Below are 17964 nucleotides of genomic sequence, written 5' to 3' on the forward strand. Positions count from 1 at the left end.
GGAAACACGGGGCAAAGTCAAAGCAGTTTCCCTGCGGATTGACTAAGACACGTGACTGAATGTTAAGGAAAGAGACTGTTCAAGTTACACAGGGAAACATCGTTTCTAAAGTCAATTTGATGACAATAGAAGTGGAAACAGGGATGACTGGATTTGGTATGAAGAAAACTCTAGCATCTAACACAGCACTGTTCAATAGAAATATAATACACACCACAGATATAATTTAAGATTTCCTAGTAGCCACATTAAAAAACGTAAAAAGAAGCAGGTGGAATTATAACATTAAGAGTATAGTTTACTTAACCCAATATTATCATTTCAACATGTAATCATTATGAAAAATTGTTAATGAGATGTTTTACATTCTTTTTTTGCATACTAAGTCTTTGAAATTCAGTGTTTCCAGCACACATCTTAATTTCGTCTAGCCACAGTTCAAGTGCTGCATAGCCATATGTGGCTAGTGGCTTTTAGACCAGATAACTCAGATAAATACCCCCTTAGAGGAATCAGAGGGTTAAATGACACTCTCTGGGGAACACCATAGTTAGCAGGGAGCATGTCCAGTTACTAATGTCAAACCCTTATTGCATTTCTGGGATAGATCCAAGTTAGTTGTTCCTTGTTCCTAATATTTGCAACTTTGTTCATGAATGAGATTGACCTGTAATTATCCTCTCTCACACAATTCTTTCAGGTTTGGGAATCAATGTCATAGACATAGAGGCGTCATAGTATGGGTTGGAATTCTTCATAGAATTTCTTTTTTTTTCTTTTTTTTTTTTGACTCCTTGAAAAAATTTGCATAAATTTGGTATGCCCTGTTTTGAAAGTTTAGTAGAATTTGTCTGTGAAAACTTCAGGTCTTGGAATTTTCTTTGTGGAAAGACTTTCGTCTTCTAATTAAATTTATATAAGGTTCTAGGAATTTCTTTTTAGTCTGTTTGTATGTTATATTTTTCTAGGAATTTGTTCACTTGGTCTATGTCTTGCTAATCATCCTATGTTCACAGATAGTGGATCTACCTGACGCTTTCCTAAAATGCTTGTAAAGTCTTTATATAGGAGCCTTTTAGGCTTTTTACTATTTTTCCATCTTTTACAGGTAACATCTGCTCACATTCTGGTCAGCTAGACAGTTTGTCAACTTGTTGATTCAAGTGTAGTTCAGCCAAGTGTCTGCTCAACTAACTTTTCTAGAAAGATTTTTTTCTTGTCTCCTCAAAGCCTGTTGATTACCTTAGATTTTTTTAAATAAATTTATTTATTCATTTTTGGCTGCATTGGGTCTTGATGCATGCGGGCTTTCTCTAGCTGTGGCGAGCTGGGGCTACTCTCCATTGAGGTGCGCGGGCTTCTCATTGCAGTGGCTTCTCTTGTTGCGGAGCACGGGCTCTAGGTGCACGGGCTTCAGTAGTTGCAGCTCATGGGTTCTAGAGCACAGGCTCAGTAGCTGTGGTGCACAGGCTTAGTAGCTCTGTGGCACGTGGGATCTTCCCGGACCAGGGCTCAAACCCATGTCCCCTACTTTGGCAGGTGGATTCTTAACCACTGCGCCACCAGGGGAGTCCCTACCTTAGATTTTTAATGAGAATATGTGAGGTACTTATAGCCACCCCACCCCATCCAATGTACCCAAATGCATAATGAATATAATTGACAGCTTCATGATTCAGCATCACAAAATACCCACCATTATTATTTTGAATTTGGATTATATGGCATGGTACTGCAGCCCTAAAAAAGCATTTAAGAAGGAAAAATACAAACAATAACAAAAACTTAATTTAAAACCTTTTATCTCTTCTTAATATTTTGTCTTCTAAAATTCAAATGCATAGGAATAGATGACATTTCTATTCAGTGTGAACATTCTGGATAATCTAGGTTTCCACGTAAAAAGGTATGTAGGAAATGAAATAACTCTTAGATCTGTCAAGAGAACAGATTATGGGACTTCCCTGGTGGTGCAGTGGTTAAGAATCCACCTGTCAATGCAGGGGACATGGGTTCGAGCCCTGGTCTGGGAAGATCCCACATGCCGCGGAGCAACTAAGCCCGTGCGCCACAACTACTGAGCCTGCGGGCCAGAACTACTGAAGCCCATGTGCCACAACTACTGAAGCCTGTGCACCTAGAAGCCATTGCTTCGCAACAAGAGAAGCCACCACAATGAGAAGCCCGCCCACCGCAACAAAGAGTAGCCCCTGCTCTCAGCAACTAGAGAAAACCCGTGTGCAGCAGCAAAGACCCAATGCAACCAAAAATTAAATAAATGAATAAATAAATACTTTTTTTAAAAGAGAGAACAGATTATAATTCCAGAGTCAGTTATTAACTGTTTGATTTGTTCACAGCGTCAAAGACATTTGTTAACCACGTTCAAAGCCAAGCATAATGCTACATAGTAGTGCTCACCACATGAGTGAATCGTTGAGTGTGCCATAACAGCCCATAATTCAGGTTTTCATGAAGCATTAAACTGCCACTTGAAACATGGAACATATTAATATTTTGAAAATATTTTGCAGGAGGAAGCTGTTTGTTTAGATTATGAGGTAGATGAACATATTAACTGGTTCCAGCAAGAATATGTGAAAACAGAAAAAGACTGGAGTGAAATTGATAAGAGGATGAGCCAGACTTTGGAAATAAGAAGAAAGTTGATCAGCAGCAGAACACCTCTCAAGGACATTCTTAAAATGTTTCCTTTCCTGAAGTTCCCCTATCAGGTATTTTTATTTGCTTATAATAGTCTGATTATAATGTCCAAATTGATTTTTGTCTCTTTCCTCTTGGAGTGGTAACAAGACCATGCAGCAAGATGGTGGTTATGAATCTCAGGAGAATGTGCGAAGCCCAAGGGGTACAACTAGGACCATTTGGTAAAAATTTCTGGAATCATATTGTGATAACACACACTGGCTGCCTTCAGCTTGGAAGAGTTCTCCATCACTGGACATATTGTGGAGGCAGGGGCACCACTACTTTGGGGTATTTTGACAGTGGGAAACATTTTCCCTTTGCGTGCATTTAGACAATCAAGATAGTTTATGAGATAACTGTTAGCATGCAACATTACTCAAAATCTATTTCCTTTATGATCCCAAATCATTTCATAAAGTGGTCTTAAAATATACGAAGTTTATGGGTAAATCAGACACCCTGCCATTTAGTTTATTTAAGGTGGCCATTAAAGGGTCCTATTACAATTTTAGTGGAATTTTGGCTGTAGTATATAATGAAAGACTCTTCAATGTTTTTATCTGAGAATACATTTCATGGAGGAATTCTGTAGGTGCAATCAACCAAACTGGAAATGAAAAGTTTTACATGCTTTTCTTCTTCCAAAAGAAACTGAAATAAGAATTTGCCTACATGTTTTATTTTAATAATAATGTCTATACCAAACATCTGAGTGTTTGCTACATAGCAGCTATGTTCTCAGTGCGTTACATGGATTATTTTATTTAATTTTTTTCTCAGCAACCCTACCTTATTTATTGCTTGCTTTCTCCTTAATCTTTGGGTTGCTAGGAACAGTAATATATGGTATAGCCTCTAGCTGTTAGAAGAGTATGCCAGATTGACACACGTACAAAATACACTTTTAAAGCAAAAAACTGTTAAACTGATAGCCTATAAACTCTTTAAATGTAGGGAGGATGTTCTGAACATTGTAGTAGTTCCCAAAGTACCTAGCAGAGTACTGTGTGTAAAATACAAATGAAGTATTGATTTTTTTGAATGCTGGATGAGTTAGTAGATGGTTGGTGGCTTAGTCCAATCTAGCTACTATAAACAAAAATACCATCGACTGAGTAGCTTATAAACAATTGAAATGTATTTCTCCCAGTTCTGGAGTCGGGGAAGTTCAAGATCAAGGTACCTTCAGATTTAGTGTCTGGTGAGAGTCCACTTTCTGGTTCATGGATGTTGCTTCTTAGCTGTAACTTCATATGGCTGAAGGGCAAGATAGCTCTCTGGAGGCTTTTGTATAAGGGCACTAACCCCATTTATGAGGCCTCTGCCCTCATGACCTAAGCACCTCCCAAAGACCTCATCTCCTAATACCATCACACTGCTAGGTTTCAACATATGAATTTGGTGGGGGACACAAACATTTGGTGGGGGACACAAACCAAGGGGACTCTTGGTCCCCTTCATGTATTTTCCCCATTCCCCACTTACAACAGTGGTTGGTAAGGCTGCTCTGGTCACTGATGTTGCAACCTTTGGGGTTTTCACTGGACTGCAGCCTACAAAGTTTTAGTGATTAAAACAGATGAGCTATGGTTCAGTGGCCTTTCAAAGAACTATAGTTGATAGTAAATCTGGGGTTCATTATAGCTCTAATGAAGAGTAGAGACATTTCAGACCTAAGGCTATGTCTCTCCTGCTTTGTTTAAGTCTCCCATTGTGGCACCTGTAAGCCTTTTCTTCCTATTCCCTCAGGTATTTCACCCTTTATATTCAAAATGTGGATTGGGGTATGGTTTTGGTAATGGCTGTACTTACTGAATAAAGTTGCCCTATTTATTGTTGTAAACAAATGTTTAAACATTTAGCCTTCTTCAGGAAGTACGTCCCTAACTCAGCCTTGGGTAGCTAGCTGGGATTAACAATTCATCAAATCCTTGTGGCGCTTCTGAAAATAAAAGCAGGTTTGACCTTGCTTACAAATACCCGGTTAACAAACAATCCCTATAGTAGGACAGCTGCCTCTGCTTCAGACCTCCCCCATCACCTGTTTGTTTCTACTACCAATGTGGAAACGCTTGGCACTTAGGGAGCTTGTGGACGCAGGTTGGTTGAAGAGAAGCAGCCAGTGTGGGAAGCTGGTCCCAGGACCCTCAATTACCACCTGTACTCATCAACGTCCTCCTCTCAAAAAACTTTCTCTCAACAGAAAATTTAAAAATTTAAACTTCCAAAATGTACTTCATGAGAGTAGAATATTATCAACTAGGAATTTGTTACTGGGACCTAGTGGATGTGGCACAAGACAAGTAAGAAAAGTTGAGGAGGGGAAAATACCAAACACAAATTTAAATAATTCCTCAAACTTCCAGTAAATCCTTTGAAATGCTATAGTTTTCACCTTACTGAGAAACTATTTCAACAATCATTGTTTAAAACTTGAGTGAAGTGCCTAAGAATCACCAGCTAATATAAAGTTTCAAGGGAAAACAAAAGAATCTGAGTTTTGTTTTTGGCCATGATGGAGAAACTGGTCCTGGACCTACCTCCCCATCATTAACATGGATAAAACTGGGAAAAATATCCCAGTTTTATGGGATATTTGAGGCAACTGCTTCCAGGCATTGGAGAGTAGGCATCACAGGACTCTGCTCTTTTTTTTGTTTGTTTTATGAAATTGATTATTTTAAATAAATTAATTGAATTATAGTTGACTTACAACATTATGTTAGTTTCAGGTGTACAACATAGTGTTTCGATATTTTTATAGATTATGCATTATAGAAAGTTATTACAATTATATTGACTATATTTCCTGTGTTGTACCTTACATCCCTTTGACTTATTTATTTCATAACTAGTAATTTTTTACCTCTTGGTCCCCTTCATGTATTTCACCCATTCCCCATGCCCTTCCCTCTGGCAACCACTAGTTTGTTCTCTGTAGGACTCTGATCTTGATTAAAGGGGAACATACAGGATGGGCCTCAGTTTTCTTCCTTGGGGTTACTTTCTAGATCATGGCACAAAAAGGGGAAAGCCAAGCAGAATGGTGGTCTCACAGAGTTGAACAGTTAGAGGTGGGAGTTTGGGAATGATGAAGTAGCTGGTATTTGTGAGAGAAGGTACTAGAGGAAAGATGGAGGGCAGAAGTCCATGGAGGGATCCCCCAGAGGTCTTTGGCTGAGAGCTGGACCGCACAGGACAAGACCCCACAAAGCTGCGAAGAGAGGCTGCCACAGGATGGCAACCTGAAAGCAGAGGCGACATGGTGTTGAAAAATAAGAATTGTGGCCCAGTCAGAGTGGGAAGACCTTGCTGAGCATCTTGGGCATTCCATCTGAGACTCCAGAAAGTCCACACTTTATGTCCTAGATTTGAGTTGGGGCCATTGCCTAGAACTAAGGACAAAAACCAAAATAAACTGAAATAAACTCATTCAAACAAACAAACAAACAATAAGATTAAGTCTGACAGAACCAGAAGGATCAACCAGAAATTTAATTGCCTGCCAGAACAAAATTTAACACCCTCAGTTTAATCCAGACTTCCTACTAGTGGTCACTAGGGGTAATAGTGAGTGGTGCCACTCCATTTTCCATCCCTGGATTCCTGGACTTGTGAATTCCGGCTATGAGACAAACAGCACCATATATGGGGCTCTGACTCAGTGCATATACAGCTCCTGGAGAACCTTACCCCAGCCCTATAAGGAACTGCTACCTAACTGGCTGTAACGAAGTCTTCAAAAGGCCATTTCACCGTCCTATCAAGCCAGCTGCTTCAGGATGGTGGGAACACGGTAAAACCAGTGAATTCCATGCAGCATCACCGTGGGGCATCTTAGCAGAGAATGGAATATATATTTTAAAAGAACCAAGTTGAAATTCAGAACTGAAAAGAACATTTATCTGAAATGAAAACATCATTGGATAGGGAAATGCTTATTGGGAAATGCAAACTAAGAGTCTGTGAACTTGAAGATAGAAGTGATCCAATATGAATAGAAAAGGAAAAAAGTTTAAGGTTAATAACCACTGGGACAAAACCTGGCGTTGTAGAGAGAGGGGCTCTTTTGTGACTGACCATCCATGACTGGGGGTTTGGCTACATGAGGTTTGGGGAAGATTTGAGAAAATAAGTAAATATTGGGTTGGCCATTCTGTGGCTGACCATTTGTAGCTGGGGGTTTGGCTACATGACATTTGGGGAAGATTTGGGCAAATAAGTAAATATCAATACATCCAGGATAATGGGAGCCAGGTTTTCGCTGTTAAGAGAGGATGTATGGGAAGCAGGGAGGTTGGAATAAGGCCTGTGTTGTTGGGTTGGAATTGAAGGTATCAGTGTGAACTCATGGTTTTCAATACTTATATATAGATATTTAAACAGATAGATGTGTGTCTGTATGTGTGCATGTATATACAAATATGTATTTCCTAGCTTTGTTCTGTAAGAAACCCTAGAACACCAGTGAAGCAATGAGCACATCAAGGGCTGAAATCTTAGTTTTTAAATATCATTCTCCATTAAAAGGAACCCGGGGCTTTTGCAGAACTAGCTGACTCCAAGGCTGAGGCAGAAAAAATACGAGATGAGCCTGAAGTATTGTGTAGTGCCAGAAACTAAGGAAGTGCTCACAGACCAAGAGGCTATGTCAAGAGGATTCAGGGGTCAACTCCTACTGGACGAATCTGGACAATCTGAGCATTAATATAAATAATAAAAGGATTAGAGGGCTTCCCTGGTGGCGCAGTGGTTGAGAGTCCGCCTGCTGGGTTCGTGCCCCGGTCCGGGAAGATCCCACATGCTGCAGAGCGGCTGGGCCCGTGAGCCATGGCCGCTGAGCCTGCGCGTCCGGAGCCTGTGCTCCGCAATGGGAGAGGCCACAACAGTGAGAGGCCTGCGTACCACACACACAAAAAAAAGGATTAGAGTTATGATCATTTGAGTAAAAAGGAATTTATTATTCTGTAGTGATACAAATAGATGAATAAATTAATGTAGGAGAAGAGAAAGCTACACCATAGAGTAGAAAGCCAATAAATTTAGAAAGAATTATGGAATTAGAAAGTCACCATTTGGCAACTGTCATATTCAATAGTAATACTTGATTCAGGCAAGAATCATTGGTGCATGTGAAATCTTATGGCTGAAAGACCAGAAAAACAATATATTTACATCAACTCAAGGGAAACCCCCCTTAAAACACTTACAACTATATGTTAATTAATAACGTATATATTAATTAACCTGTCAGATTCCATCTTCACTGAGTGATAAGTTAGTCTCTTCAATAATGGCGCCAGTTACCACCTCTGAAGGAGAAGTGCCTGCATTCTTGCCATAATTCATAAATCATGAAGAAACATCATTCAAACCTAGAATGAAGGGTGTTCTGCTAAGAAATTGGCCTCTACTTTTCAAAAATGTCAGGGAATTTAAGAAAACCAAGATGCTGCTTCAGATTGAAGGAGACTAAAGAAACATGGTATCTAAATCTCACGTGTTCCTGGATTAGGTTCTGGATTTATAAAGAGCATGACTGCAACAACTGGCAAGTTTGAATGGATAAGATTTTCCTGATTTTGATGGTTATGCTGTAGTTATATAGGCGAGCATCCTTGTACTTCTAGCTAAGTACAAGGAATAATAATACACAATGAAGAATTAAGGGGTAAGAGGGCATCATATCTACAGCTTACTTTCAAATGGATCAGAAATGTTAGCCTTGGGGGAAGTTGCGAGCTCTGTTTACTCTTTCTGCAACTTTAAGTTCGACTTGAAATTAATTTTTTTAAAAAAAGGTTAAAAAAATTCCTAAGCTGTGCACCCAAGAAAGTGGACAATATTTACCTTCCTCATGCTTCACTTCACATCTCCCTGCTGAGAGAGGTTCTTTGTAGGGTATTAATCTAAATTAGTCATCCACTGTGTTGCCTGATAGCAGAGCTGCTATGTCTTTATGAGAATGTGAATTCCAATTTTCCAATAACTTAACTTTTGGACCTAATCTTTGGGCAATTTATGATCCACCAAAATACTCAAGAAATGATGAGACCCAGTGGGTAGTATATAACTGTTCCTTATAGTGTTTTAAGGAAAGTGATAATTACATAATTCTACTAGTGTGGGTGATGAACAGTCTTATAATGCCACTGTCAGAAAAGTTGGGAGGGGGACAGTGGTGGTGGACTTCTCCAAAGGGAAGAACTTAGGTGGTGGCAAGAAAAGGTGGTTTTGAGTAAAGGGGTTTCCATACAGGTAAACTGTTTTTGCTTTCACCTTGTAGTCAAAGCTCCTAGACTCATTTTGGTTTTCACCCTTTATTTCTGTCTGATCTTACAGAGTTTCTAAAGCTCTTTTCCCCTTAGGATACCATGGTCAGGGATTTTTCAAGGTTTGCTTCGTGAAATCTGACAGTTCACTTCAGGCTTTCATTCTTTTCTCCTCCTCCGTCCTAAGTGTTTATACTTCTCCACTAAAGCTAATCAAATATCTAGTATATTAACTAACATTCAGAGCTTAATGTAATTCTAAAGAGTAATTTACTTCCTTATATTCTATACATTAGCTTTTCTTGTGATCTTTTTCTTTTTTCAGCTGTTCAGAGAATTCCAACTTCTTACAAGAACAGATATTTATAAGAAAACAAGGCACATTTTGGAATCCTATTCAGAAAATATACTGGCTTCTTTTTCTTTGGTGGACAATCCAATCAATATTGCATTGCAAGAAAAAATGAAACAGCATACAGATGAAGACATGTTGAAACGTTAGTAAACCTAAGGGATAGGGTGATCTGGTCTTAGTTATCTGTGTAATTCAGGATAATTAGGAAAGCTATGCTTTGTAGAATTCAGTGAAACAACATGTGGGAAAGAAAAAAGAATTTCTCAACTAGGAGGAGTTGAGGTGTAGATTTTAAAAGTACACTTGATATTGTAAAATTATATTTAGGAAACTAGTAACCTGTTAATTTCATACACAAGGTAATTTACAAGCCACAAGGTAAAGTACAATGAAATCACCCTGGCTGAGGGACAGAGAGTACAGAACTCTTATCTTCTCCTGGCAGTGATCTGGAGGGCAGAACAGGGGATCCTGAATGTTTATTAGAAGGGGATGTTGGTTTAAAAAATGGTAGGGAAACACTGATCTAAGAAGGCTAGTTTGTTCTCTGTAGAAGGTAACAAAAAAAATTTCACATGTTCTGATACTGGCTTTACTTACAACAATTGGTAAGAGCTTATTTTTACTTGGACTGTGAGCCTGTTTGCTTTGACAGATATGAAGATGACAGCCACCTGTTTACTCCTACCAGATGTTTTTGGGGAGGATCCCAGCCTTTTTGTCATTGTGAATGAGAAGGTATGCAGTATTTCAATGATCACTGGTTTGAGATTTCATATCTTTATATGATTATTTATTTGAAGCAGGATGGTGGCCTATTTTGAAGTTATGTTTTGTCATATTTACAAATATGCTAAATTGCAACAAGCTCATATATTGTAATATCATGGTTAGATTGAGGCATCTTGTATTATTTAGCTAGTTTACACATCATGGTGTGGTGACTACTGTAATCTTTTTTTTTCAGGTGCAAGTGTCCACACCCGTGTTGGAAGTTAAGAACCCTTTCAACATGGATGTCTGTGAATTTTCTTTGTATTTAGAAAAAGAGAGACTCACAAAGGTGGATGACTGTATTACAGCCTTGGCCACTCTCATAGCTGCCTTCCATGTATTTGGGATCGAGTGTCCAAGAAGACTGTCCCAAACCCTCAACTTCCTAGAGACACTGATTTTTGATACGCACAGTCCATATTTTCCTTCTGTGAAAGAAAAGGAAAAGGAAGTAGGATTTCAACACCCAGTCACTTAATAGCATGCCAAATATTTTATCAGAATTGATCTCTGGGATGGCTGAAACTATTAAAAATTGTTTTGATTTAGTAGAGGTAGGTATTAGAAAACCATCGTCTCTAGGATTTGAATGAATATCAATGCCTTCTATCTTTACACTTCGATACTTTAATTCTTTACTGAAATTCTGTAATAAAATACTACTTAAAGAGATGTTTGAGTTCTAAGCAATTCCAGTCCAAGTTAACACTTTCAAGGTTGCATTAGTTTTTAAAAGACACTACGCTTCACATTTTCTTAAGTCCTTCAGATTAGGGTATGACCTTGCACTTAAGTCAACGTGCCCACTTTTGAAAGACTTAATGTCCAGGAGCTGCACATTTGTGGCCTGTGGTTCTGCCTCTGGTCTGAACATTACTTGGAAACATTTTGAGCATTTTAAGAAGATGCTCACACTCCCCAGTTCCTCTTTCCCTCAGCCGACCTGCCCTGGGGGGTGTTTTGGTGTCCTTCATTCACACCTGTTGAGAACCCGGGCTGCTTCATTCCTGAGGTCTCACTTCTGGCCAATCTCGCTGGCACAGGTTTTGATCATCTGTGACCCATCTTCATCTTTCTCTGCTTCCCTCCTTTGAGATACAGTGATGTGCCTGGTTCTTGTCTCCCCACACGGTTTCTGGTTTTCCTTCGCCTTGACCTCATCTGCCCTGGTTGCCCCTTGGGCTTGTTTTGATCTATAATAAGGATCTTGCTTTTCACTCCCAGCACCACTTGGGCCCCAGCTTCTAGCTTCCAGGTTAAGACCCTTCCTAGACTGGCTCTCCAGCCTTTCTCAGGAGCCCTAGTCCTGGTGCCTCACACAGCCCAAAGCCCCATGTTGTAATTCATCCCACATTACTTTTAAGGTGCCCCTTGTTGTCATCATCACAATCTCAACATTACTTAGTTTTGACAGAACTGGTGGGTTTAGAGACTGAAGAATTTAAGTGTGCTAATATTGCACCACAATGCGATGGACATTTCCTGGGTTACTTCATCAAATAAAATTTTTTTTTAAGTTTAATAAGAAAAGGGCTCATATGAATTACTGAAGAAATATTTTTATAGCACGTCTCTAGAAATACTGCAAAATACTAATATCTTTCTAACTGTTCATTAAAATGCTTAAGTCAGTGAGATAAAAGAAAATGAAAGATCAGCTGCCCACCTCTGAGATGACTATTCCCTACTTACATGAGAATGGACAGGCAATAACAATTTGGTACATTTCATTTTCGAATAACTAGTCCCAGTTCTACAGTTTCCATTTCTTCCCTTTCACTACAATGTGCCTTTAGTTCCTTACAAAAAAAAGTTTCTTTTATTTCCTCCAATTATTCTCTCCCCACTCGTTTTTTGTGTTTTTTTTTTAACCATCTTTATTGGAGTGTAATTGCTTTACAATGGTGTGTTAGTTTCTGCTTTATAACAAAGTGAATCAGCTATACATATACATATATCCCCATATCTCCTCCCTCTTGCGTCTCCCTCCCACCCTCCCTATCCCACCCCTCAGGTGGTCACAAAGCACCAAGCTGATCTCCCTGTGCTATGTGGCTGCCTCCCACTAGCTATCTATTTTATATTTGTTAGTGGATATATGTCCAAGCCACTCTCTCACTTCGTCCCAGCTTACCCTTCCCCCTCCCGTTTTTTTAAGTTTCAAAATCTTACTCCTCTTCTCCCAAATGAACTTACCAAGTGCTTAAAGAGTCCTTTCCCTTGGAGGTCCACGGTCTCTATGGCTGGCCTTTTTTTTTTTTTAATATTGGAGTACAGTTGATTGACAATGTTGTGTTAGTTTCAGGTGTACCGCAAAGTGATCCAGTTACACATATACATGCATCTATTCTTTTTCAAATTCTTTTCCCATTTAGGTTATTACAGAATATTGAGTAGAGTTCCCTGTGCTATACAGTAGGTCCTTGTTGATTATCTATTTTACATATGGTAGTGTGTATATGTCAATTCCAAACTCCCAATTTACCCCTCCCCCCACCTTTCTCCTTTGGTAACCATAAGTTTGTTTTCTAAGTCTGTGAGTCTGCTTCTGTTTTGTAAGTAAGTTCATTTGTATCATCTTTTTTTTAGGGTTAGCCTTGAAAGAAAGCCTCTCTTTGTTCCTTTGGGCTGGGGGCGAAGAGATAGGGGTGGAGCTGCAAGGTAACTGCAGTGAAGTTTGGCTCGGAACATGACAGACATGCGCTGACCACGAGGGCAGACTCCCATAAGCTTTATTGTCTCTTTCAGTGGTGTATCTGTCTCCAGTGGACAGCATGGCCATGCCACTTGGCAAATATTCAATATTTCTTGACCAACCTAATCCTATTTTCTTTGGAAGCTGAGTCCACTGAATCTAGAAGTTGCAAAATAGCAACCTGGGGTAATATTTCAACCGGTAGAAAGGACGGACTCCTTTGGCTTGTAGAGTGTTTGTAATTTTAAAAAATGCCTTTAGAGATGGGAAGGTTCTGTCAAGTTCCTCATTCCCTTCCCTCCCTTTTGTCTTACTCCAAGCCTGCTTCTCTCATTTCAGGGACCTCCCTGTCATCACGGCTCCCTATTTCCTCTGTTAAAACTTAGACTATACTTAGACTATATCCCAGGGATGGAATGGTGAAAGGTTTCCTCTTCTTGTGGTAGACTCTTCCACCCTAATAGGGATGCTTAATGCCTTGCCTCTAACATACAACAACATGCCTCTTAGAATGAGTAGATGTTTTCAGTAAGATTTAAAAGGCTCCTCTGTTATAATACGTGCTTTAAACTAGAAAGGAAAAGTCCTCAATGTGTGTGAATCCTACTTGACGTAACCATAAAATTTTTGATTTTTTTTTTCCTTTTTGTCACTCTTCACATCATCTGGGACATAGTTTGACAAACAGTTCCAAATCTTACAGATTCATTCATTACACAGGTATCTAATGCCCATATGTTTGATATTGTTCCTGCTCTCATACGCCCCTCCTATCTGACAAGGTTTCTTAAGAATCATACATATATAAAAAAGTATCTGCAATTAAGATTTTATTTCATTCATGTCAGGTATAACAAGTGCAATTTGAATGTACAAATTCTGAACAAAAAAGGAGAAAAGAACTAACAACAAAAAACTTTTATTAAAGCAGATTTATGCAAAGAAGTAAAGGGGGGGTCATGGGCCCTGTTTTACCTTGAATTATGACAAAAGCAAAGGACCACTCATAGACTTCCAATGCAGGGGGGAATATCAAGGGAATCCTACATGAGAAAAAATGAAAGCAACTAAGGAAAGAGGTGGACCTTTCCCGAGAATTCAGACAACATGCTACAAACTTACTTTCTACTTTTAAAATAGTTCTTAAATAAATATCCAATCCTAGAATTAAAAGTTACATACATAGGCTGATAAAATAATTTACTTTTTGCGTTGGAAATGCATTCTTGCAAAAGAAACACTACCAGCTATCAGTTTATAGGTCATCAAGGGCTTTCATTTAAAGTGCATCTGTATGCTTCTATATTGAGGAGAAAAGAGTCTCTCCAAAACAGAGCTCCTTGAATAACTGCTCTGGGAAGGTCGCCTCCCTCATCTGTGAGCATTTAGAATCTTTGTGTTGACCGGGATTGCTCCCTCAAATCTTGCCTCTTGGGTAAAATCTATACACTCTCTCTTCAGCCAATCCTAAAGAAAACCTTTGGGTTTGGAGGACACTGCAAGGTCTGAGACAGAGCTCTTCCTAGGTTAGTGTTTATATCAATAGAATGAGCCCTTCATCTCTGAAGAGCACCACAGTTATTTCAATGACAATTAGAAGCTCAAGATAATCTCATAAATAGTTTAAGATCATACAAACAGCCCCCCAATATAACTGCATATTCCTTTGATATCACTGGAGTCCTGCAAACACACAGGGCACCACGATGTATGAGACTGATGTCATTCAAATACATCACCTAATTTACTTATGTTTATATATTTTATTTTTCAATTCCATTATTTATATACACGTTTTTGGTAATTAAGTCAAGATGCTGGTGAAAAGTAATTTGTTTAACATTTCTTAATTGCGTGCAAAAGTAAAAACACTGATTTAAAGAAAGGTAATTTTTATAACTATTCAGCCCCAACAAATTATGACAAGCAGTTAGGCAATATCATGACTTGCAAAGTTATATTTAGCATAATGTTGCAATTCAAAATATGGCACAGAATTAACAATACAGATAACAGTCCCACTGGCTAAAGTTAGCCAGGTTTTCACAAATTTGGTTTAAGTTGAAGTTTGATTATATAAAAAGGTTCCTGAAAGTATTGAAAAAGAAACAGTGTACATGAAAGAGAATTCAACAATGTTTACAAAATGCCAAAAGTTCTTACTCTGCCCTCCCCACCCCCACCCCCGTTTTTTCCATAAATAATTAATGAAGTCCCCCTTCCCTCCCACCCCCCAGCCTCAAAAAGATTTACAAAGATAAATTTAGCTCAGTGAACAGAACCGAAAGACGACTGTTGTACTGTTGTTAGACAGTATCAGGTTAAAAGCTCAAGCACTTTCGTAAGAATTCATATATATTGTCTCTTAAGGAATATAAATAATCTGACAGCATTGCTCTTTAGAGTTTTGGAGACTTCTCACTTAGGAGTTACAACTGTCTTTGTGCTTTGAGTAAAACATGAGCTTTAAAGCAGAAAGCTGATGGTGTTCAAAATTCACCATCTTCAAAGTTCATTGTGAGAGTTCTTCTCTGCAGCTTTGAACATCAGGATAGAATTGAAAATTTTGAGAGCAGGGCCCAACTTAATGCTCATAATTTTCACAATGTCTGTTTGGGTCATAAGCAGAAATGCTTCTCCATCAATTTGCTAAAATGGGAGGAAAAACACAAAAGATTGTGAGTTAATTGGATGTAGGGTTATGGGACATAATTCAAGGTTCAATTATCAGCTCTCTTCTACACAGTAACACTAAAACGGCACAGATGGGCAGTTCATGTGTACCAACAACAGTTCCTCATAAGTGGACCTTTCTTATCTACAACAACACCCCCAAATGTGGACTGGGAACAAAGTCAAATTCATTCATCTGAAGAATCAGCTCATAGGAAAGTGGAAGGTGCTCCTATCTTTCTGTGATTATTCTGACGTAGGCGCTGAGTCCAGAATAATTTGGGAAAATCCAGGGTGCCTCAAATCCAGTTCTTATCAGGGCAGGTTTTAAAATGAGAGATGAGAATAAGTACATAAATACTTGCGGATAAACAAAGGAATTCAGGCAAACACATCAGCTACATGCCTTCCACCATGAAGAAAAGAATATCAGTGATAACATTCATTTTTAGAGTAGCCACAGTTATTTTTCAAATACAGAAGAAAAAGAATTACTAACAACCAGGAATGGCAACCACCAGTATAGCTGAAGGAATGTAAGCCTGGTGGGAAGAGGTGTACACTCTAGGCCGGTTCTTCTACTACTTGGGTAATGGTAAGAAGCATCCTTCCTCTCTCTGGGTCCCTTCTAAGACTAAAAGTCTACATTTCTATAGAATAGGATACTATGAGGTTCAAAGATACAACTCTGTGAAGATGATGTCTGGTTCAGTGGGTAGAGCAAAGGAGTAGTCTTCTTGTATACTTTTCAGCTCTTGGGCAGTCCACCATCTTAAAAAAAATAATTCACTTCTCTTTCAGTCTTCTCATTTTGTACAAAAAGTAAAATACACTTTTGCTCTCTGCCTCAGAGGACATTAGAAACCTTGACAGCAGTGTACTATTATGGGCTGAACTGTGTTCCTCCCGAATTCCTATGTTGGAGTACTAACCTCCAATAACCTTAGAATGTGACCTTATTTGAAAACAGGGTCACTGCAGGTGTAATTAGTTAAGATGAGGTCATACTAGAGTAGGCTGGGTCCCTAATCCAAGATGACTGGTGTTCTTATAAAAAGGGGAAATTGTGACACAGACACACATAGAGAAAAGACAACAAGAGAACACCATCTGCAAGCCAAGAAGAGAGGCCTGGAGCAGCTCCTTTCCTCACAGACCTTGAAGGAAGCTACTTGCCAACGTCATCATTTCTTGTGTTCAGATTTCTAGCCTCAAGAATTGGGAGACATTAAATTTCTGCTGTTCAACCTACTGGTTTATGGTATTTTGTTACAGCAGCCCTAGCAAACGAATACTACTCTAAATTCTGTCAGCAGTTCACTAAATAAAGCCTAATGTAATTAAGTTGCCGTTTCTTGCAATTTTCCTCTTTCCTCTAAAAATAAAAACCTGTAAATCTAAATTGCTTATATGCTTAATCAGTAAGAATAAGAGTCATCTTATACAACTTTAAGTAACAATTATGTGGAAAAAGTTTGCTAATTTTCAGCAAGGAAACACCCTGCTGTCATAAACTAGAAGTAAAGATACTGCAATGTTAATTTCTATATGTAAGACAAGTTAAGTGGCAGCTATGAGAAATGTTCTATTGTTTTTTGGAAACATTTGTTTGGTCTCATTTGCTTGTGCTGTGACAGGTCTCTGATAAACAAGTCCAAGCAGAGAGGCAGATCTACTAACACTTCACTCAACCCAGACAGACCTTGGTAGAATGAAGGGTCTGATAGAAGTCGTCTAAGACATTAACTAAAATGTCAACATACCGGGTTCCCAGGGAGCTCACTACAAAGAGTGAATGGTTTATTATAACCTGGGGCCCTACTGAGTCTTCTTCTGGGACTAAGTAAGAATTTAAAGTGACAGATGACTGATGAAAAGAATCATTCAGAGAACGAGGCTGGAGTCTGAAAGCTAGGAATGGGATGAGAAGGATAAGTTTTGGTAGATTATTATTTTTAAAGCTACCCTGGGAAGAAAAAAATCATCTTGAGGCTAGAGCCAAACTTTAGTATATTACATACAGGCTGCTCTGATGTGTAGCCATAAGGATAAGCCTCAACTGGAAAGAAGTAAATAATTTAAGAAAGTACTTTCTGAAAACAGTAATTACTGCAGTGGATTGCTGGGTTTATGCTTTTGGTTTTTTGGTTTATGCTTTTGTAATGTGTATAAACTGGTCTAGCTCCAGACATTACTATCTTGCTAAAGGCCCAAAACTCTGGAGGAGGATTTGGAACTTGGGGTTCTTGCCTTCCATTTCATTGCTCTTTCCACTGTGCACTCATGGTTCTTTTCCAATGTTGTAACTCTGCAGACCACAGCCAAATGCTCTTTGAATGTCTTTCTCAGAGTGTAAAGGTATGAGTCTATTCATTCAACAGAAACTTATTAAATACCCATTAGAGTCTAGATATTATTCTTGGGCCTGGGCCTATAGCTCAGACTAAAACAGATAAAAACAAAACTAAGCAAACAAATAAATACTC

At 38.8% G+C, this 17964-nt stretch overlaps 2 protein-coding genes across 9 annotated transcripts in view; one reads left to right on the plus strand and one right to left on the minus strand.

Annotated features, from left to right (window-relative positions):
- The window catches only part of SAMD3 (sterile alpha motif domain containing 3), a 43300-nt gene extending 32712 nt beyond the window's left edge, over window positions 1–10588 (plus strand). Inside the window, exons 8-11 of the mRNA XM_060115194.1 lie at window positions 2535–2735; window positions 9307–9478; window positions 9992–10074; window positions 10304–10588. Coding sequence (XP_059971177.1) covers window positions 2535–2735; window positions 9307–9478; window positions 9992–10074; window positions 10304–10588 — 741 coding nt within the window. The remainder of the gene's footprint in view (window positions 1–2534; window positions 2736–9306; window positions 9479–9991; window positions 10075–10303) is intronic.
- Window positions 10589–15043: 4455 nt separating this feature from the next.
- L3MBTL3 (L3MBTL histone methyl-lysine binding protein 3) overlaps window positions 15044–17964 on the minus strand; it is a 128236-nt gene continuing 125315 nt past the window's right edge. For all 8 annotated transcript variants that reach the window (XM_060114378.1, XM_060114377.1, XM_060114376.1 and 5 more), the window contains one exon: window positions 15044–15454. In XM_060114378.1, coding sequence (XP_059970361.1) covers window positions 15311–15454 — 144 coding nt within the window. In that variant the 3' untranslated portion in view covers window positions 15044–15310. The remainder of the gene's footprint in view (window positions 15455–17964) is intronic.

The sequence above is a fragment of the Mesoplodon densirostris genome, chromosome 12, assembly GCF_025265405.1.
Source record: "Mesoplodon densirostris isolate mMesDen1 chromosome 12, mMesDen1 primary haplotype, whole genome shotgun sequence".
Lineage (NCBI taxonomy): Eukaryota > Metazoa > Chordata > Mammalia > Artiodactyla > Ziphiidae > Mesoplodon > Mesoplodon densirostris.